A 23,208-nucleotide genomic window follows, 5' to 3' on the forward strand; every position below is an offset into this window, starting at 1 on the left:
GAAAAGCCACATTTTACATTTTTTTGTGAAGGCCTTGTAAGTTGTGACCAGTTTAACCTTCTCAGGTACTGAGTTCCACACATTTGCGCTCCTTACTGACCAGGCTGACTTACTGAAAGTGCTCCTGCGCAGAGGTTATAACAGTCACCTCTGACAGAGCCTCGAGTGACACGCTCACGGCTGTTTCTTTGGCTGATGAACGCTGCCAGAGGACTTAACCCATTGTTTTTCAACCACTGTGCCGCGGCACACTAGTGTGCTGTGATATGTAGTCTGGTGTGCCGTGGGAAATTATCTAATTTCACCAATTTGGGTTAAAAATATTTTTTGCAAACCAGTAATTATAGTCTGCAAATTATTTGTTGTTGTTGAGTGGTCAGTGCTGTCTAGAGATCGGCAGAGTAACTGTGTAATACTCCTCCATATCAGTAGGTGGCAGCCGGTATCTAATTGCATAGTAGATGTCGGAAACAGCGGGAGGCAGTGTGCAGCTAAAAAGATGTCTAATGCTTAAACCAAAAATAAACAAAAGGTGAGTGCCCCTAAGAAAAGGCATTGAAGTTTAGGGAAGGCTGTGCAGAACAAAACTACAACTGAACTGGCTACAAAGTAAACAAAAACAGAATGCTGGACGACAGCAAAGACTTACTGTGGAGCAAACACGGCGTCCACAATGTACATCTGAACATGACATGACAATCAACAATGTCCCCACAAAGAAAAATGAAAAACAACTGAAATATACTTGATTGCTAAAACAACGTAGATGTGGGAAATATCGCTCAAAGGAAGAGAAAAAGCCACCAAAATAGGAGCGAAAGACAAGAACTAAAACACGACACACAAGAAAACAGCAAAAAAGTCAAAATAAGTCACGGCGTGATGTGACAGGTGGTGACAGTACACCTACTTTTAGACAAGAGCTATATTGATGCATGGTTGGTTATGGTTTAAAGTCATATCCAACAATTGCGATGACTTTTTACTGTCAGCTGAGTTTTGTTTTTTAATGATTTCTGCTGGTGGTGTGCCTCCGGATTTTTTCAACGCAAAAAATGTGCCTTGGCTCAAAAAAGGTTGAAAAGCACTGACTTAACCAACAGGAAGCAATACGTGAAGATAGGCGAACACACTTCCACAGAGCTGAAAATATCTTGTGGCGCACGTCAGGGATCAATACTTGACAAAAATTGTTCAATGATGATACAACTGTGTTTTGTTCAGGAGAGAACACACAGAAGATAATACAAATAATAACAGAAGAAATGAACAAATTAAAAACATGGTTTGACAAAAACAGACTATCTTAGAATCTCAGTAAAACTAAAATAATGCTATTTGGTAACAGTAGAAGAGAAAGTCAAACACAAATGCAAATAGAGTTGATATTGAAAGGGTAAAAGAAAACACATTTTTGGGTGAAATTATAGATGATAAAATTAATTAGAAACCTCATGTAAAAAATATACAACATAAAATAGTAAGAAAAATGTCAATAATGAATAAAGCAAAACATGTTCTAGACCAAAAATCACTTCATATTCTCTACTGTTCACTAATGTTACCATATCTGAGTTACTGTGCAGAAATATGGGGAAACAACTACAAATGTGCACTTCATTCACTAACGGTGTTACAAAAAAGATAAATTAGAATAATACATAATGGTGGATATAGAGAACATACAAACCCTTTATTTATTAAATCACAGTTATTGAAATTGAACGATTTGGTGCATTTGCAAACAGCTAAAATGATGTATAAAGCAAACTATAACCTTCTACCCAAGAATGTACAACAATTCTTCTCAACAAAAGAGGAGAAATATAACCTTATAGAGGAAAATCTAATTTAAAACATCTGTATGCTCGTACAACACTTAAAACCTTTTGCATATCTGTATGTGGAATTAAATAATGGAATGGATTAACCAAAGAAATCAAACAAAGCACCAATATGATTCAGTTTAAGAGACTGTTCAAACTACAAGTGTTCACAAAGTACACAGAACAAGAATTATGAACATCTTGAACCCTTTTTTTCTTTCTTTTTTTTTTATTGAGACAAATATTATTTATGTATTTAATATTTGTTTGCTTACTATGGTATATTATTTATTTGTTCACTGTTTTGTTACAGAGAACAAGAAAATTGGATAAAATTGCTATGGTATGAAAAGGGGTAGGATTAGATAAGCTCTGCTTCTTCCTACTTCTTTTTGGACGTGCTGTAGTGAAACTGGAAATATGTGATGCGTCACATTGTATCGTATGCATGTTCGAAATAAACTCAAACAGAACTGAACTGAACTGAACTGAACTGAACCTCGCCATTGATATTTATGCATTTTTATTTTATTACATTTTAAAACAAAACTGACTCAAGGAAAAACAGCAACATATTTATATGTTGACATGTCTCCCCTCTTCAAACAAGTCCGTTTTTTAAAAGTCTTTCAGCCTAAAATATTCTGTAAAACTTTTTTTTTTAAATGTGACCGTTTAAACAACCAACTATTGTTTTTTTCTTCAAAATATAAACAAACACTGTAGTTATGTAAACATTCTGGGGCTTAAAGGGGTCATATAATGATTGTTTTTTTTCTATATCTAAAACATGTTCTTGTGGTCTACATCAAGAATTCTTAACCTTTTTGACCTCGGGGCCCAACTTTTCCACTACAGTGGGGCCTAGGACCCAGTTAAATATTAACACTGAATTAGTAATCTTACTCTTGATTTTAATCGTATTCAATAATTATATCTAACCTACTTACGGTTTACAACCTTGTAAAATTATATGAAACATTTGTTAGTCACAAAGATTATTATCAAGGCTTGGGTAAGGCTGATTACAAACATAAATACTAATACCATTTACTGCATAAGAAGGCACTTATGAAAACTGCTGAAAAATAAATTTACATACAATTATGCAGTGCTAAAATAAATACATTCTAACTAACTAAATAATAATAATATATTTTTCTTTAATTAATTGTCATATCCCACTTGGGGTTTACAACCTTGTAAATTGATATGAAACCATTTATTAATCACAAAGATTACTATGAAGGCTTTGGTCAGGCTGATTACAAACATAAATACTAATAACATTTACTGCATAAGAAGGGACTCATGAAAATTGCTGAAAAATTAATTGCGCAGTGCTAAAATAAATACATTCTAACTAACTAAATAATAATAATATATTTTTCTTAAATAAATTGTCAATAAAATTTAAGTGCTAATGAAAACACAGCTTCGCCACTTAAGTCATCATTTTTGCGCTTTAGAAACGTCTGACTTTACGGACCACAGCTGAGAAACAGACATTTTTTGGAGGCCCTCTTGGTGGGGCTCGAGGCCCAACAAAGGGCCCCAGCCCTATGGTTTAGAAACCCTTGTCTACATAACATGTATTGGTGGTTCTTTGGTCAAAATTTGGCATAGATTGTTTTACAGACCATCTTCAAGCCGCTTTCTGGCCGTCTCTTCAGGATGCCCCATCTTATTTACGTGCCTCCACTTAGACTGCGTCTTCTCCCTGTCATCCATGTTGTAGTTTTAGCGTTTCCGTATCGAGTTTACTGACAGATATAATTTCAAACTAAACTCTACTTTGTATTAGAAATGGCAAGAGCAGAAGATGCATGTACATGCCCCACAACAAGAGGTTTGCGAAAAATAAGGGGTTTATTGACAACATCGACGGACTCCAATGGCGAACACGCGCCAAACACTTTGGGTAAATTTCTACCATATATGGAGCTATCCACTGACGTCACAATCGGGAAAAACGTCACAATTGGGCAAATTTCAAACGACTCGTTTGCAGGAAGTATGACGAAAGGCAAGATTGTTTAATAAATATCTCCACCATGTCTCCATGACTTTTGCAGATCCTGAATACACAAAAATAGGTACCAATAGGTAAGAAATGTTGGTTTTTCATAATAAGTCTCCTTTAAAGGATTGAAAACTTCACATTATTTTTTATACAACGTCACATTTCAAACAAAAACTCCCAAAGCTCCCAAAAAGATGCATCATACATAATCATATATTATTTTTTTTCTATTTTAAACAAGTCAGTCTTTTAAAAATATTTCAATCTACTGTAAACATTTAAAAAAAATACAGAATTATGTATGACAATAAAAACTCACATTTAAAACAAAAAGTCCTAAGTTTCCCAAAAAATGTACCATATATATTTAAACAAATTCTCGTATTTTTCATTAGGCAGTTACGTTTATAACACTTTTTAAATAAATAAATAAATAAATGGGTTATACTTGTATAGCGCTTTTCTACCTTCAAGGTACTCAAAGCGCTTTGACACTATTTCCACATTCACCCATTCACACACACATTCACCCACTGATGGCGGGAGCTGCCATGCAAGGCGCTAACCAGCAGCCATCAGGAGCAAGGGGTGAAGTGTCTTGCCCAAGGACACAACGGACGTGACTAGGATGGTAGAAGGTGGGGATTGAATCCCAGTAACCAGCAACCCTCCGATTGCTGGCACGGCCACTCTACCAACTTCGCCAGTCCTTTAAAATTTTACTCAAATAACAAATTATTTCAGATTTCCCAAAATCGTTGTAAAGATATCACAGTACTTTTGCCATTGATATTCATGCATGTTTATTTTATTATATTTTAAAACAAAAACTCACTCTCAATGACAAAAACTGCCAGGATCTCAAAAACTGCATCGTATGATCATATGTTAATATTTCTTCTTCTTTTAAACCAGTTAGTCTTCTAAAACTACTTCAGCCTGAAAAACCCATTTCAGCTCAGATTTTTTAACTGTATAAATATATGGCCTTCAAAAGATTAAATACATCATTTATTTATATTGGTGTTATTTTTTTAACTACTTGTTGACTAATTGTTATCCATTTTCTTTCTTTACTGTTATTTTAAAATAAAAACTTAGACTGATGTGCGGATTGATACTGAAATGTTGATACCACCGAGAACAGATCTTTATGCTCTTAATATCGATTCTCAAATCAAAATATCGATACTTTTGATACTTTAGTTATTCAAGACAATGTATATCATTACCAGGAATACATCGTAGAGTTACTAAATAAGTAAAATTTAGTCTAAATCAGTAGTACCATAGGGGCCCCCGAGAGAGCCACCAAAAATATGTTTCTCAAGAGTAGTTCGTATGGGCCGCAGTGGTACTCGGTTGTAATACACGTTCCCACCACTTGTAGCAGTTATGACAATCTCCAACAAACAAGAACTGAAGTCATGGAGAAGTTTCTTAAGCGCAAAAATTACGACTGAAGTGCAAGAAGCAACACCTAAATTCACTACTTGTCAAATTTTGCCAGACACACTGGGTATATTTTGCACAAAGTATCAGTATGGGATCAGTATTGCCGATACCAGCTGAAATGTTTTATTTTATATAGAGATCGGAAAGAAAACAGTAGTATCGCACATCACTACCGCTTGAAACAAGAGGCCCTTTACCACTGTAGGAGCTTTTACAGGAACTTTCCTATTTACCCGAGTAAATAAAGTTGCCCCTGTGTTTCCACCAAAAACTACCTGGGTATATTTAGTTCCTCGGGAATTTTTTGGAGTTCCTGCGAGCTCGGCAGAACTTTTGGAAGGTTTCCGGAACCTTATCGTGGCTGGGCTATGCTGTTGAACTTTCGAAATGCATGAACTTTTGTGGAGCATCTTTGTGCTGAAAAACACTGATCAGTGGATCTTGCAGTGTTTTTACTCAGTCGTAGTCTTTAAACTATTTGCAGTTTATTATTGTTTATTATTTTTACGAACTTTATTCTGATACGCGAAGCTACGAGAAGTGGATGGACACTTTTACACGTATTTACAGTGAAGTATGAAGCCGGACTCAGCTGCTTACTACTCAGATTTTGTTGGAGAAAAAAGGAGGAAGTACACGAGTGGAACAAAGGTAAATGACATCAAATATTAACCATTTACTTTATTACATGTTGTAAAAGTTGTCAGTGACGCTCCATTTATATAATTATTAGCCTCAACCTGAGTGAACAGAATGCTAATGCTAACAAGCTATCGCTAAAGCCCAAGTGTTTGTGTTGTCGCAGTGAGATAAACACTGACATTTATTATTTATATTTAGTTTTTTTTTATAGTGAAATGAACCAAAAGGAATTGCCTGATCCTCATGAATTCATCATTTACTGAGAGGACGACTTTCTGACTGTTGGACATTGCGGACAAAAGTCTGACTTTTTATGAGCAATTTGGTACACCGTATTTTTAAATCAAATCGTTTTAAACATGTTTGCTTTGTATTTCATTTACTTACCTTTTAGTAAAAAAACTGACCTAATATTGTCTGTTTATTTACATGGTATCAGTGTAGAAGTATACCACTCCTACATACGTCCGTTGCTTGATTTGTATAAATTACCCCGAACTGTGAAATACGGTGGAAACACAATCCACACACTTCTACAAGAACCAAAAGTTCCTGAACTTTTGGTGGAAAAGGACCGAAGGCAGTCATTTAAAACCACTTCATAAACTTATATCAAACAATAATTATTAGGTTCATTTTAAACGCTTTAATGGCCAGAGCCAAACTCATTTCCGTAAAATACATTTCAAGAAATATTTTTTGTGGGATTTTGGATGAAAAATTAGTTTCTTTAAATTTGTTGTCTCTATGTGAATGTGTTTTGTCGAATTTAGGGACACACAATTGTACAGGACCTCGGGGTGTGCGTTACTGTGCATTTTGTTTAACACAAAATAAAAAGTTGTTAAAAATGAAAAATCTGTTAAAGGGGGAATACACTTATTTGGGAATTTTGCCTACCCTTTACAATCATTATGAAAGACATGACAACAAATTTTTTTTTTCTTGCATTTTATCTCGTAAATAAATGTAAATAAAAGTCAGCTTGTGGAGCCAAAAGGATGTCTTTTATTTCGCCCATAAAACCCAATAAATAACCATCCAAAAATTGCCAACAATACTCCATTTTCATTTCGTGACTTGAATATTAACCAAGTATTAGTGATATTGTTATTATAAGCGCTAACGCAGACAAACTATGTATAGCGGTGCCGTGATCATTAGCTTGTGTGCCCACTGCCTATGTTGAAGCTGCATCCTCGTCTCGCTGATCATGAAAGTTTATTCTAGATCATAAATAATGACTCTCACCTTACTAGTAGAAGAACGAGGACGTATTCTGAAAAATTGGTACACTTTGACAGCCAATTTAGACCACAGAAATAAAAGCTTGGTTCCACCCCACTTTTTTTTGCGAGTATTATGAGTCATTATTTATCTAAACGGGGATGTAGCAAGGTTCTATCAGTCGGCATCCTAATGACAGCAGACATTGTACAGTAAGTGATGTTTTATTATGTTTGTTTGCTCTCATGAAGTCTGCAGTGAGTAATAATCAGTGATGTAGTTGAAAAAAAAAGCACCCATTGTGATGCATTTCTGAAATTAATGCGCTGCATACAATTTAAAATGAGCAAAATACGTAATTATTAAATGTTATTATAAATGTGCCCGTTACTACCGGTACATTACATACATACTTACATCATGTATATAAAACCTTAACTGAGGTGTTTGGATGTTTTTTAAGGGCTTTATAGGCAGAATAGAGCTACTCCAGTAGGCCCCATTGTAAGCAGACTTTTGATCGCATTTATTTACTATTTAGAATGCATTAAAAAATGTGTTTGTTTCTTACATAAGGATTGTGAATGGTAGGCAAAATTCCAAAAACAAGTGCAGTTACTCTTTAATGTTGCATAAACTTGATATTATTGTTACTGCTCAAAGCCTTTAGTAGAACTGCAATAATATGTATTAGTCAACCAGCATTAACAACGATTCAATTCATATTTTTAAGACATTTTTGCGAGGACTTTTAGTTATTTCTTTGAGTGTTAGTTCTATGACCTTCCAGCCATGTCGCTTCATTAGCATATCATTGCTTTTCTTTTGATTTTTTTTTTTTACCAACGTTTGACCTGTAATTTTGTCAACAAGCTGCACATGTTTTCTTTGAACAATCCTTAAGGTTTACTAGCAAAATGAAAACATTTAAAGCCAACAAGTGCATAAGACGTCTTAACACAGTGCGCTTTAACCTACAATGCGCCTGTTGCCGTGCAGATTATACAAAAGCCACACAATGAATGAACCAAACAGCGCTCGAGTCGACTCGGGTTTCAACCTGATCCGAAGATAAGGGTCTGCTGGTACTCGTCAAACAGCGGCTCAGCAGGATGTTTAACAAAGGCACACTGTATAGAACGTGCGTTCTACAGCCACATAGTTGTCAGTTTGATGATGTTTAGATAAAAACAGAGCCTCAGGTGACAAACATGGAGGTTTAATTTTACTGTTCACCAATTAAAGTCTCAGTTGACATTCAACGTGAAAACGGGATTGTTTTGTCTTTCCAAGTGCTATAAAAGACTGATCACAATTTCACTGTAGCAGAATATGAACATAAAATAAAATTTTGACCTCTTTTCAGCAACCTTTATAAAGTTTCTGGTCAGTTTATTCTCGCAAACATACATGTATTTCTGAGAGTACAACTACAGCTATACAAAATGTAATTAAACCCAAAACGTGACTGTAAAAAAACATTTGTGGTAGGTAGGGGTGTAGCGATCCGATATTGATATTGGATATTGTTCCGATGTCAGCAAAAAGTATTGGATAATATCAGCTTGCATGTAAGGTCCGATACATGCAGTCCTGCTCCTGCAGAGCGTTTACTTGTGCAAAACTGGACAGCCAGTTAACAACTAATTGTCGTACCATAAGCACACAAGGTTGGCCTTTTTTTCCTATTTTAGTCAAGTAATTTACAAAAGGTAAACATGGTAGGCTATACGGTAGGCTAAGTGCTCACAGCTACACAACAGCTAAGCATACTAGCTGGACATAGGTAGTAAGTGTCCTTAATTGAACAATATTGCAGTCTAAAACACAACATTTGTCAATATAAACAAGTATCAAATTAATTTACTGTAGGTACATATTACTTACAGACACAAAGCAGGAATATAATAGAAAGTATCCAGTGACAAACGTGTCCGCGTCATTCGACTTACTGCGTCTTGTACTTAACTTAAATAATTATTGTGTCGTCCAGGGGTCGCCAAAAACAATCTCCACTCCACCTTAATGAGCAACTGCACTACTTTTTGGAATTTTGCCTATCCTTCACAATCATTATGAAAGACATGATGATGGATGTATTTTTTTTAATGCAATCTAAATAGTAAATAAATTGGATCAAAAGTCTGCTTACAATGGTGCCTATGGGAGCTGCTCTATTCTGCTTATAAAGCCCTTAAAAAACATCCAAACACCTCCATTAAGGTTTTATGTATGTGATGTAAGTATATATGTAATGTAGTAACATGCACATTTATAATAATGTGATATTTACGTAATTTGATCATTTTAAATGTATGCGGCGCAATAATTTAAAAAACGTATCACGACTTTAGCTTTTTTTTTAATGCAGACTTCATGAAAGGCCACAAATATAATAAAACATCACTTACTGTGCTATGTCTGCTGTCATTAGGATGCCGGCTGCTAGGATGCTCATATATATATTCCTGTTTAGATGAAAAAGGTCTCATAGTCCTCACAAATAAAAGGGGAGTGTCATTCTCGCCATTTCCGAGTTTAAATTGGCTGTCAAAGTGCATTAACTTGTCGGAATGCGTCTTTGTCCTTCAACTAGCCAGGTGAGCGGCATTATTTAAGAGCTACAATAAAGTTTGACGAGCAAGAAAACGAGGAAGCAGCTGATCGGTCAATCATTGTCATCATTGGCACACAAGCTAGTGATCACGGCGCCGCTATAAATAGTTTGTCTGCGTTAGCGCTTATAACAACAATATCACTAATACTTGGTTAATGTTCAAGTCACGAAATGTAAATGGAGTATAGTTGGTCCTTTTTGGTTGTCTTTTTATTGGGTTTTGTCGGTTTACCAACAATAGTTACCTCAATAAATTGCTCTCAACAGTTCACAAGTGCTCTTAACGTGCGGGGGACACGTGTTGGAACATAAATTATTGTTTTCGATGGATAAACACTGCACCGCCCATGTGCAGCTGAGATAGCACCAGCACCCCCGGTAGAAAATGGATGGATGGATGGACATTGCTATTATTAAAACAAAAAGCCTAGAGCGACTCGCCATACAGCAATAGATGATATCTGTCTATTACGTGACCGCTTCTGTGTTAGCTGTTAGTTGTTTATAATGTATATTTTCTGCTGGATCTACTCTCTATTTTATGCTGCCCTTTTTTTTTTTGCTGCAGCTGTTACATATACCGTACTCTACATGGTAATTGGATTTGTTATATATTGTATATATTATATACAAATATAATATATCAGTATATATTATTTACTGTGTATATAATATGTAAATATTATATATATGTTATATTGCTACTATGGTACATTTTTAGTCTACTTTATACCTGCATTATCCTTTCCATCCTTACCCTTTCCATCCTTTGTAACTGAACTACTGTGTGGAACAATTTCCCTTATGGATCAATAAAGTTTGTCTAAGTCTAATTTGACAATGAGCTCTGAGTATGTGCTTTTACTGCAATCTAGTGTCTCCTTTTAAGTCTGTGCGGTATAAAATGAGTAAAACATCAATACAGTATTTGTTCTACAATTGTTTTTGAAATCTTGTGTTTTTAGATTATGTTTATAGGGAACATCTAAAACATTGATTACAAATTCATAAAATCACAAGTTGATTGAATATTGTTAAAAATATATATTTTAAACACTGTGCAAAATCAGGCAAGTTTTGCCGTAATAATCACGCAAAAACCTGGAGAGACTGACTTTAAATAGAATAGGACAGGGCTATTCAACTGGTGGCCCAGGGGCCAAATCAGGCCTATGAATTACACCATATCTACCCCGTCGTGTTCAGTTCAAAACATGTGAAACAAATTTTTAAAACACTAGCGTGCTCCTGTTGTATAGAACTTGGACCACTGTAAACATTTTGGTATATCCTTGCATTGACATTTTAACCTTGCTGGCAAACATAAGACACTGGGGTCCAAACTTGGGATTTACTTAACTAAGGCGTTCCTCTTCTTTTTGGCACTTACACATTTTTTTCGTAATTTGATTCATATAACTAAAGTATTGTTGTAGCTTGTTTACTTCAGATGCAGTCAGTAGTCATTTGTTCAACTGCTTTAGTTGTACTAGTAGTGTTCCTCAAGGTCCCATCTTAGGTCCTCTCGTTCTTATTATTTGGGCTTTTCAACTGGTCGTGGCGGGATTTGCTGTCATTTTAACACTGGCCCGTGTCTTTGGTCCAAGTGAAGAGACCCATCTCTCTTGCGGTAACGGCCGACTTGTTTTGTGCACACCAGGCTTCAGATTAGCGCGTTCACACTTTAACCAAACAGACTAGCTGAGAAAACGCACCAGAGTTTGTTTCAGAACAGAACCAAAATGTGAACACACGCTTAAAGAGAACCACTCAGCCATGGTGCCTTATGTCATTAGAGAGCCATTGTCATGGTCCATCAAGTGTCACTTATTAAAACATTTGAAACCTTTTTCTTCAGGTATTTCTTAGGCCCAATTTTGACACTTCATTTGTAGTCTGTCATTCTTCTTTACATTGGCCGTGTCTTTGCGTTGACATTGACAGAAACGGACAGTCGGAGCACTCGACATGTCAGGCAGCATCTTCCAGTGGGAGAGTGGCCGTGCGCAACCCGAGGGTCCCTGGTTCAATCCCCACCTAGTACCAACCTCGTCATGTCCGTTGTGTCCTGAGCAAGACACTTCACCCTTGCTCCTGATGGGTGCTGGTTAGCGCCTTGCATGGCAGCTCCCTCCATCAGTGTGTGAATGTGTGTGTGAATGGGTAAATGTGGAAGTAGTGTCAAAGCGCTTTGAATACCTTGAAGGTAGAAAAAGCGCTATACAAGTACAACCCATTTATCATTTATTTATTTAAGCTTGGAAGGCCCAACTTGTTCTACTTCCTCCCCGTTTCACAATTCTGGCTGGTGACACAAACATCTGGACTGAAAGTATGCGTATACACCTACTGTATGACATGCGTTTATTTGTCATGCATACACATGACCGTTCCATAAATGAAATATCGATGAGAAATCTTTTTTTTAAGTTACAAAAATATGACATCAGCTGCATGGTGTAATTTTTTGTAACTCTTTGTCAAGTTTTTCAACCCTTTCCGGTGCCTTTAAAAGACTCATGACCGAAAGGCGCATTGCAATGATGATGCAATATCCACTTTCCTGGAGTGCATTGCATTACTAGCAGAGAGGCTATATAAGGACATGTCAAACATTAATTACACAACTTTCAAAAGGCTCATAGATTGGTCACAATTATTTTAAACCTCCTACGAATTTTTGTTGATTGATGTTCATGCGCTGGATCTGCGTGACAAAATGATGATATTGGTTGAGTTTATTTTGAACACACTTCCACTTGCACAATTCAACATGTCTGAAAAGGAGTAGATGTGATTTCATTCTAACCCTTCTCCATGTCCCAACAATTACTGATATTGTTCACTGCTCTTTAAGGTGTTTACATATTACCAATAGGGAAACGCAAGGATAAAATTAAAGTGAATACATTTTGTAGACAAATTATTTAGTAACAAAGCACGACTATTAGCATATCAAGTCAAGAAGAATAAGTTGAATCAAATAAAAAAAAATTACAGTACGTGAATGATATATGAGAAACAATACCTGATTTAAAATGTAATTTTTTTTCTGCAGGATTATATAAAAATATGTTTAGTATTTAATAGGAGCTTAGTGAAAAAAACCAAAATGTTTCTTATTTGCATTTGCGCTGTATTTTGCATTGAGGACGGCGCAAACAAATTTGGAGGATTAACATGACACTTTGTTTAGTTCTTATGTGATTTTTTTATGTAGTACTTTAAAAAAAAACACAAGGCTTCAAATATTTTTAGAATACAGTTGAAATGGGGTATTACCTTGCCAGATAAGTAACTATGTGATTAGCAACAGTCATAAAATGGCTCAAAAAAACAATTAGGGGCGAAAAGGTGTTACTACAACTGTGTCACCGTTCATTTAAATACAATATTTTTACATTTGCTACATTTAATACCTTAGCAGACTAGCCCCATTATATACACACGTGAAAATGTTTAAAAACATTTTTTTTTATAGAATTGGACAGTCAACTTGAGTTATTTATAGCAATTATGAAACCTGACATTTATAAAGTTACAAAAACGTATTTTGTGGGTTGTGTATCATTGTGTACATCATATACAATGTGTATCATTACAAAGTATTTGTTTTACATAAATACTTAGTAGCAATAGATCCTACCAGACAAACATGTCACTCAGCTGGAGAAAAAATAAATGCCATTCAATCATAATTAGGTCTTGAGATCAGTGGCAGGCACATGTTTTTCATTTCAATAAAAACTGCCACCTAGAAGGATTTAAATGCCGTGAATATTTATATTATCCCCAACCTTTTGTACAAAATATTAAATATACATATATTTTAACTATATGTTGGGGATTTGAACTCTTCAAAGGCCTCCCATTCACCTTATTGTACACACACAGTATTATCCAATATGAATAGAAATACTCCCATCATTTCAGTAGATGTTTCTGCATGCTTTGAATTGGGGGGAAGTAGTGCCCTCTAAAGGACAGATGTTAACATTGAAAATTGAAAGCCACTGTAGTGGACCACAGCAGCATTCCCAACTCTGCAAGTTTGCTTATACAATTTCCAATTATACATTTTCCAATTGTATACTATGATCTACACAGTATCTACAGCGTTTTGGCCCCTCCTCCCCCTTGTGAATAGGGGCTATACTGTAGTCCAAACTGAAATTGTTAGTTTTTGTGTCAGGTAGGGTTAATTTAATATTAATTATGTTAAGCATTAATACATGTGCCACTTCTAAGGAATTGTAAATGGGTTATTTTGGTTATATTATGCTTTGCTATGCTGGATTAACTGGAAATGTTTGTAAGAAAACACTTGGCTTTCCAAGTACCAACATAATGACCAACAAAAAAATTAAGTAGCGTAGTTTGCCTCAATATTCATTAAAGACAAGGCAGATGTTTTATTTAAGGGGTATATTAAACTTTTGGCCACTGTAACATTACACGCAGTTTGAACAGTAACTGTTTGAATATTTAATTACCGTATTTTCCGCACCATAAGCCGCCCTGGGTTATAAGCCGCGCCTTCAATGAACGGCATATTTCAAAACTTTGTCCACCTATAAGCCGCCCCGTGTTATAAGCCGCATCTAACTGCGCTAAAGGAATGTCAAAAAAACAGTCAGATAGGTCAGTCAAACTTTAATAATATATTAAAAACCAGCGTGATGTGGGCGCGCATGGAGTCGTATATCAACATGGACGGAGCTGCGTGAAAAAAGCCACCCGGCCTCTTCGCGTAAACTTACCTTAACCACTCGCTCATCTTTTCTTCATCCATCCATCCCTTCGAGTTAGCTTTTATGATGACGCCGGCTGGAAAGGTCTCTTTTGGCAAGGTCTTCCTTTTGAATATCACCATGGGTGGAAGTTTCTGGCCATTAGCATGGCAAGCTAGAACCACAGTGAAGGATGACTTCTCATTCCCTGTGGTGCGAATATTCACCGTACGTGCTCCCGTTGTATCCACAGTGCGGTTCACAGGAATATCAAAAGTCAGTGGAACCTCGTCCATGTTGATAATGTTCTCTGGCCGGATCTTTTTTTCAGCTATCTTGTTTTTACAATATGCACGGAAAGTAGCCAGCTTTTCTTGAAAGTCTTTAGGCAGTTGCTGTGAAATAGTAGTCCGTGTGCGGATGGAGAGATTGCGTCTTTTCATGAACCGGAAACCTGTCGCTTAGTAGGAGCCATTTTGTGGTCTTTACAGATGTAAACACACAAAGGAAATGAAACGTAATATCCGCGCGCTTCTTCTTCTTCTACGGGGGCGGGTGGTTGCTTACAGTAGAAGAAGAAGCGCTTCCTCTTCTATGGGGGCGGGTGCTTACCTTGGCGGTTGCTTGCGTAGAAGAAGAAGCACTTCCTCTTCTACGGGGAAAAAAGATGGCGGCTGTTTACCGTAGTTGCGAGACCGAAACTTTATGAAAATGAATCTTAATATTAATCCATATATAAAGCGCACCGGGTTATAAGCCGCACTGTCAGCTTTTGAGTAAATTTGTGGTTTTTAGGTGCGGCTAATAGTGCGGAAAATACGGTAAATGATTCTTTGGCATACCACTAGATGGAGCCTGTGTACCACTAGTTCAGGGGTGTCAAACATACGGCCCGCGGGCGGGATCAGGCCCACAAACATGTTTTATCCGGCCCGCAAGATGAGTTTGCAAAGTATGAAAATTAGCTGACATTTTTTAATAAAAGAAACTGCTGTTCTAAATCACTGGATGTCGCCATAGCACATCTTTGAATTCCCTGACTTCAGAGGGGGCGGGGCTATGTGCCGTCTGTCAACACTTCCGTGTCTGGACACTACGTACTTACGTTTATACCCATTTATACCTAAATTAATGCTTTTGATTATCTGTACATTTCGTGTTATACGGTACTCATAACTGTGAGGCATATTTGACTGAAGTATAAATGACCACAAATTAAGATAGACTATTAACCGCAATATATCAGTGTAAAAAACATCATTATTTTTACATTTTCAGAATGTGTTTGGTGTATTTTTAAACAAAGAAAACAATCTGAAGTTGTTTATTTTTAAGTTATCATGCCGTGATTTTACCCGTCCGGCCCACTTGGGAATAGATTTTCCTCCGTGTGGCCCCTGAGCTAATACGAGTTTGACACCCCTACACTAGTGGTATGCGTACCACAGTTTGACAATCACTGTGTTAAGATATATACCCGATGGTTTAATGGTACATGCTTTTGCGTTTCATGGCAGCGAACATGGGTTTGATTCCCGGTCAGGGTTGCGTCATGAATGACAACAGATCGGCCCATGAGTTCAGTTAAAAGTATTTGAAGAAAACTTTTGTAGTAGAATTCTAAAAATACGAGATAATGTCATATAGAACAGTGTTTTTCAACCACTGGGCCGTGAGATAGTCTGGTGTGCTGTGGGAGATTATCTAATTTCACCTATTTGGGTTCAAATCATTTTTTGCAAACCAGTTATTATAGTCTGCAAATTATGTGTTGTTGTTGAGTGTCTATGCTGTCTAGAGCTCGGCAGAGTAACCGTGTAATACTCTTCCATATCAGTAGGTGGCAGCCGGTAACTAATTGCTTTGTAGATGTCAGAAACAGCGGGAGGAAGTGTGCAGGTAAAAAGGTGTGCTTAAACCAAAAATAAACAAAAGGTGAGTGCCCATAAGAAAAGGCATTGAAGCTTAGGGAAGGCTATGTAGAACAAAACTAAAACTGAACTGGCTACAAAGTAAACAAAAACAGAATGCTGGACGACAGCAAAGACTTACTGTGGAGCAAAGACGGTGTCCACAATGTACATCCGAACATGACATGACAATCAACAATGTGCCCGCAAAGAAGGATAAAAACAACTGAAATATTCTTGATTGCTAAAACAAAATAGATGCGGGAAATATCGCTCAAAGGAAGACATGAAACTACTACAGGAAAATACCAAAAAAAGACAAAAAGCCACCAAAATAGGGGCGCAAGACAAGAACTAAAACACTACACACAAGATAACAGCAAAAAACTCAAAATAAGTTAAAGCGTGATGTGACAGGTCGTGACAGTACACCTACTTTGAGACAAGAGCTATATTGAGTCATGGTTGGTCATGGTTTAAAGTCATATTCAACAATTGCGACAACGACTTTTTACTGTCAACTGAGTTTAATTTTTTAATGATTTCTGCTGGTGGTGTGCCTCCGGATTTTTTCAACGCAAAAAATGTGCCTTGGCTCAAAAAAGGTTGAAAAACACTGATATAGAAGATCTTTGACTATTTTTTTCATAACAGAGCTATTTTTTTCTCCAAAATGTGTAACCTGCCAAATAAATCGACCGAAAACAAATGTTCACTACAGAGGACACTGGTTCTCAGGAATATACAAAATACTAAAATTAGTAAAGGGAGAAATATGGTCTTAGATTTCTCAAAATGTGGCCCCCCAAACAATTTAGTTCTGTAAAAACAGAGTCAAATCCATTCATGTGATTGACTCGCTCTGGCAAACTCTGACAGAGAAAAGCTGAAAGTGTAACCCAAAGAAAGTTTCTAAGTTGAACTTTGGATTTTATATGAAGAAAGTAGCTTTTATTGACTTCAAGCGTTCAAATGATACAGTACGTTGCCATGCGTGCCCTGACAGATATTCAGACTTGTGGGATCGTCCTGCTCCAGTGTGCAGCCTGCATTTGTGGCGCAACGACGTGGCCCACTTCACCAAAGAGGGGGGCCGGGCTTCAGTGGGCCGGTCCTGCATCGGAAGGATAAGAAAAAAGTGGTGCGGGGGTGGGGGGTACAGGAAGAAAAAGAGGAAGGATTGAAAGAAGGCCTTTTCCAGTCCTTCACACTCTTAACACAAAGTCAGGATGTGACATCATTCACAGGAAGAGAAGCCAAACAACATTTTCCGACTCTTACTTTACTTGTGCTTTGCTGCAGACAGAACCTGGAGAACCCTGGGAGCTCGGAGGGGGGCAGCGAGAGGGGATAGAGCAGCTGGAGCTGTCCTCCAAAATCCACTCTGGCCGCTCCCAAAGTTTTCAACAACACCCTGGAGCCTCCGCTGTAGGATACCAGCCAGGTACACTTCCTATTGTGTAGTAATTGTGGACACTTTTAAGATTCTATTTTAAGATTCCATTCTTCCATTTCTTTTTTTTTAAAGCCAAAGCATGCATGGAATGAGGTCTCTTTTTAGCGTGTGGCTTCAATAAACACCGGGGAAGTATGCATGATCAGACATGCTTCAGCCTGAGGCCGATCATTGTAGAACCCGTGTGCTTAACTATTGTTCTCACTCTTATTTATTAGTAGAAATGTTTTACATAATTAGGTTTGTTTGCAGTACATGCGTGATTAAAGGACCAAGAAGTGCTTTTTTTCTGGAGCGACAGTATCTTATGACAACGTATTCATGCTCCCCCACTGAACTACAATCATTCAGGGAAGAAAAATGATCTGTCTTGCAGATATTCTTTGCAGAATTGGCAGGATTTTTGAAGAGGTTTTTGTGTATCGGTGCCCAAAAATCAAAATGGCACATTTTTCACACACAAAAGAAACTGAAACTTGTTTTAATGCTGTATGTGTCAAAGAGGAACAACAGGAAGAAATGTCAAGTCAGTAGCTTCACAATGGAGGATACAGTGTTGTGATGCACCACACAGTCACATGACCGCAGCGTCTAATCAGTAGCGGCCAGAAAGGTCAATGTGACATATTCACAAACCGACCATGCTGCAAACGAGTGTTAATTAAGGTTATGCTCCTTATAATTGTAATGAGGATGATGCCGGCTGAATAATCACCAATGTGTGTGTGTGTTTGTGCTTATTGCGTCCATTATAGTGTGGCTGCGTTAAATGCAAAGATGTGCAGAAAGGTGTCATATGAGATTAGAGTCGGGTGTATTTTTTATTTTGTGTAAAGTAACAAAATACCAAAATAAATTACATTTAAATAATATAAATATTAAATAAATTACATTGTTTAGTAACCAAACTTGCACAATTTATGTAAAAGAAATGTGTCCATGACAATAAGTAAGGGGTCATATGTGGTATATTAAGGTTAGATTCAGGTTTAAAGTTGTTGGGGTTTTTTTTAGTTTAAGTTTAAGTTAAGTATAAATAAAATAAGAACAATGAAAATAAAGTGGTTAGAGTGTCTGCCCTGAGATCGGTAGGTCGTGAGTTCAAACCCCGGCCGAGTCATACAAAAGACTATAAAAATGTGACCCATTACCTCCCTGCTTGGCACTCAGCATCAAGGGTTGGAATTGGGGTTAAATCACCAAATGATTCCTGGGCGCGGCCACTGCTGCTGCTCACTGCTCCCCTGTGGGGATGGTTCAAATGCAGAGGATAATTTCACCGCACCTAGTGTGTGTGTGACAATCATTGGCACTTTAACTTTAATTTGAAAGGGATCATAAAATTGGTAATTTAGGTTAGATTCAGGTGTAGCTTTTTGTTGTTGTTGCATTTTGTGTTAAGTGGCAAAATACCAAAATGTAATAAAAAAAAAAGGAAAAGAAATGAAGATAAAATAAAACAAAAAAATGTATAGAATAAACTCATGTTTTTTTAATACCAAAACTTGCACAATGTATGTAAAACAATGTGTTCATGATGATTAGCGTCATACCATTGTTATAAAGTACTAAGATTAGATTCAGGTATAAAGGGTTTTTTTTGCATTTTGTGTAATAGATAAAATATAGATAAGATTAAGTATAAATAAAATTAAAATCAATAGGCTTATGGTAAAAACAAACAAACAAACAAAAAAAAAAAAAATATATATATAAAATCAAGCAATTTAATGAAATATATGTTAAAAAAAAAGGGAAATTTCAGAACAATGACAACAAAGGAATCATAAAATTGGTAATTTAGGTTAGATTCAGGTGTAGCTTTTTTTTTTGCATTTTGTGTTAAGTGGCAAAATACCAAAATGTAATTTAAAAAAAGGAAATTAAATGAAGATAAAATAAAACTAAAATAAATCTAGAAGAACCCAATGTTATTCTAATACCAAAACTTGCACAATGTGTTCATGACAATTAGCGCCATAACATTGTTATAAAGTACTAAGATTAGATTCAGGTTTAAAGGTTTTTTTTTTTCATTTTGTGTAATAGATAAAATATGAATACCATTACGTATAAATAAAATTAAAAACAATAGGCTTATGGTAAAAATAAAAATAACAACATAAAAAAATTCAAGCAATTTAATGAAATATATGTTAAAACATTTGGAAATTTCAGATGCAGGTGTAGGTTTTTGCTATTTGTGTAAATTAAGAAAATAGAAAAATAACATAGAGCTGTCAAATTAAACAAATTAACTCATGTGATTAATCACAAAAATATAGCGTTAATCAATTATAAACACAGATTAATCACACAGTTTATTTTGAGCGCACATGCTTCTTTATGTTAACTGCTGAGGGTTACTCGAAAGAGGGTGTGGGTTGGTACGTGCAAAGATGAGTGAGGACACTCAACCGATTCGCTTCAAAATACATGTTTTTCGCTAAATTTGGCGCCCCGAGTCAAAATAATTGCCCAGGCCTGATGTACAGTATATATGATGTTATGATTCTGATATGAATGATAATTAAGTGAGATGCAATCCAATAGCTGTATCGTTTGCAAACATAGTTGATTGACAATGCTTGATTAAATGGTATTTATTAGTATTTTTTAACTGTACTTAACAATGCTTGATCAAATGATATTTATTAGTATTTTTTTAACTGTACAGTAGTATAGAAATGCAATGCACTGTATTGACAGATTTTGTTATTACTTTTATGTATCTTATATAGCCCTGTACATCCAGCTCTTAATATTGTGTGTATATATTAACTTTTTGGTCTTTATAATGGAATAATAGAAATAATTATTTATATGTTTCACAGTGGACATCCAACATCTTCACCAGGCTCTGACCCCCTTTAGACCTCCTCCGGGCCTGAAACTCTCCTGCCGAGACGACCGACTGCCTTATCCTTCAAGGGGGAGAAAGCGGCCGAGCCCCATGGCGTTGTGCCTTGGTCAGGTGTTCAGCAAAGACAAAACCTTCAGACCACGGAAGCGCTTCGAACCCGGCACTCAGCGCTTTGAACTGTACAAGAAGGCCCAGGCCTCGCTCAAGTCCGGCTTGGACCTGAGGAAGGTAGTGCAGCTGCCCGAGGGCGAGTGCCTCGACGACTGGATTGCCGTGCACGTGGTGGATTTCTTCAACAGGATCAACCTGATCTACGGCACGGTCAGCGAGTACTGCACCGAGCGTACCTGTCCCATCATGTCCGGGGGGCTGAGATACGAGTATAGGTGGCAGGACGGGGACGACTACAGGAAACCCACCAAGCTGCCCGCTCTGAAGTACATGAACCTGCTGATGGACTGGATAGAGTCGCTCATCAACAATGAGGACACCTTCCCCACCAGAGTAGGTGTGTAGAACGTGAAGCGTATGAATAGAATGTTAACTGTAGATTCATTAGTGGGGTAAAGAGTCCAGCAGAGGCTAATTGGACAACAAGGCTGACATTTAGAAGCAATTAAATGGCAGGCACGAGGTCTTATTTTTGTGGCGTCAATTATATTAATGGAAAAGCGAATGATGGACTGAGACCACTAAAATGGCCCCTTACCCAAATAAACCCTATTAAGGAAAACATCCTTTTTCAGGAAGATTTGATATCCTCACACCTTTAGGCCCTCATGCTTTTATTTTGAAATATCTTGCATGTGCCACATTGTGTAAAAAAAGTCAGATTTTACGGTAAACTACTGCCAGCTCAGTCCCAAGAATTTTACTGTAAAAATAACAGCGGCGCCATTTTTCAATTTACAGTAAGGCACTGTAAAAACTACCACCGAATGTTTAACTCTAAAATACCGGCAACGGCTTAGTTGCTTAGTTGCCAGAATTTTGCTGTAAAAATAAGTTAACATTTTTCCATTTACAGTAATACACTGTAAAAACCACCACCGAATATTTAACGATAAAATACTGGTGGCAGCTCAGTTGCCACAATTTTGCTGTTAAAAAAAATGGGGTACCGTCTTTAAATTTACAGCTATGCACTATGAAAACCGGGCAAAAAATGTTCAGTTCCTAGAATTTTACTGTAAAAATAAAAGTGGTATCGTTTTTTTCATTTATGTTACTGCACAGTAAAAACAATGACCGTAGATTTTACGGTTTTCAAACTGACAGCTTGGTCTCCATAATTTTACTGTAAAAATAAGAGTTTTACCAATTTTCAATTTACATTAAGTCTGTGTAAAAACAACTGTATATTTGACTGTAAAATTCTGGAAACGGAGCTGCCACAGTTTTTTTTTTTCCAATAAAAATGTATAGATTTTCTTCTACAGTGGACTATTTCTCCTAATGCACTGTGTATATATATATATGTCCAGGGTGTACCCCGCCTTCCGCCCGATTGTAGTTGAGATAGGCTCCAGCAGCCCCCGCAACCCCGAAGGGAATAAGCGGTAGAAGATGGATGGATGGATGGATATATACATATATATATATATATATATATATATATATATATATATATATATATTCCCTTCGGGGTCACGGGGGGCGCTCTAGCCCCCCGCTACAATATATATATATATATATATATATATATATATATATATATATATATATATACAATTATTTTTTTTAAATAAAATCCTGATAAAGATGTCATTTTTAAACATAGAATTATTTAATAACTATTAAGAATTATGTTAAAAATACAAATATGTTTTTTAAAGAAAAATCTAAGAAAATGTTATTTTGACAACTTTGAATGAATGAATGATATAATCCAATAAACTATCTTTTAAATAAAATAAAACTAAAATTGTTTTTATTAAAATGAAATGCCTTGCTAAATATCTACTAAAAATAGTTGAAAATGTAAACATAATTAAAATAAATACTAAACTGATGCATACCTAGAATTTCTGACAAATTGAAGTATCTTTTTCTATATATATATTTTTTTTAAGTAGAGCTATTAGGTGAATTGTTATATTTACATAACTTTATTATAAAAAATAATGTTTATTCTTATTTGTCCATTTACAGTATATGAATGTCAATTCATTACATTTTACATAATTGTGTGTGCTGACTTGAATTTCAACTATGTAATTATTTTTTAAATATAGAAAATTGTGCTTTATGTTCACTGCAGGTGTTCCTTTCCCCAAGAATTTCCAGCAGGTGTGCAAGAAGATTCTGAGCCGACTCTTCAGGGTGTTTGTGCACGTTTACATCCATCACTTTGACAGCATCTGCAGCATGGGCGCCGAGGCCCACATCAATACCTGCTACAAACACTACTACTTCTTCATCTCCGAGTTCAACCTCATCGACCACTCTGAACTTGAGCC

General features: G+C 36.4%; 1 protein-coding gene across 5 annotated transcripts in view; it reads left to right on the plus strand.

Annotated features, from left to right (window-relative positions):
* mob3c (MOB kinase activator 3C) overlaps positions 1 to 23,208 on the plus strand; it is a 75,773-nt gene that overhangs the window by 51,490 nt on the left and 1,075 nt on the right. For all 5 annotated transcript variants that reach the window (XM_061978005.2, XM_061978006.2, XM_061978007.1 and 2 more), the window contains 3 exons: positions 17,733 to 17,874; positions 20,721 to 21,257; positions 23,010 to 23,208. The exon at positions 23,010 to 23,208 is cut by the window's right edge and continues 4 nt beyond it. In XM_061978005.2, the coding sequence (XP_061833989.1) occupies positions 20,840 to 21,257; positions 23,010 to 23,208 (617 nt within the window). In that variant the 5' untranslated portion in view covers positions 17,733 to 17,874; positions 20,721 to 20,839. The remainder of the gene's footprint in view (positions 1 to 17,732; positions 17,875 to 20,720; positions 21,258 to 23,009) is intronic.

This window comes from Nerophis lumbriciformis, linkage group LG18, assembly GCF_033978685.3.
Source record: "Nerophis lumbriciformis linkage group LG18, RoL_Nlum_v2.1, whole genome shotgun sequence".
Lineage (NCBI taxonomy): Eukaryota > Metazoa > Chordata > Actinopteri > Syngnathiformes > Syngnathidae > Nerophis > Nerophis lumbriciformis.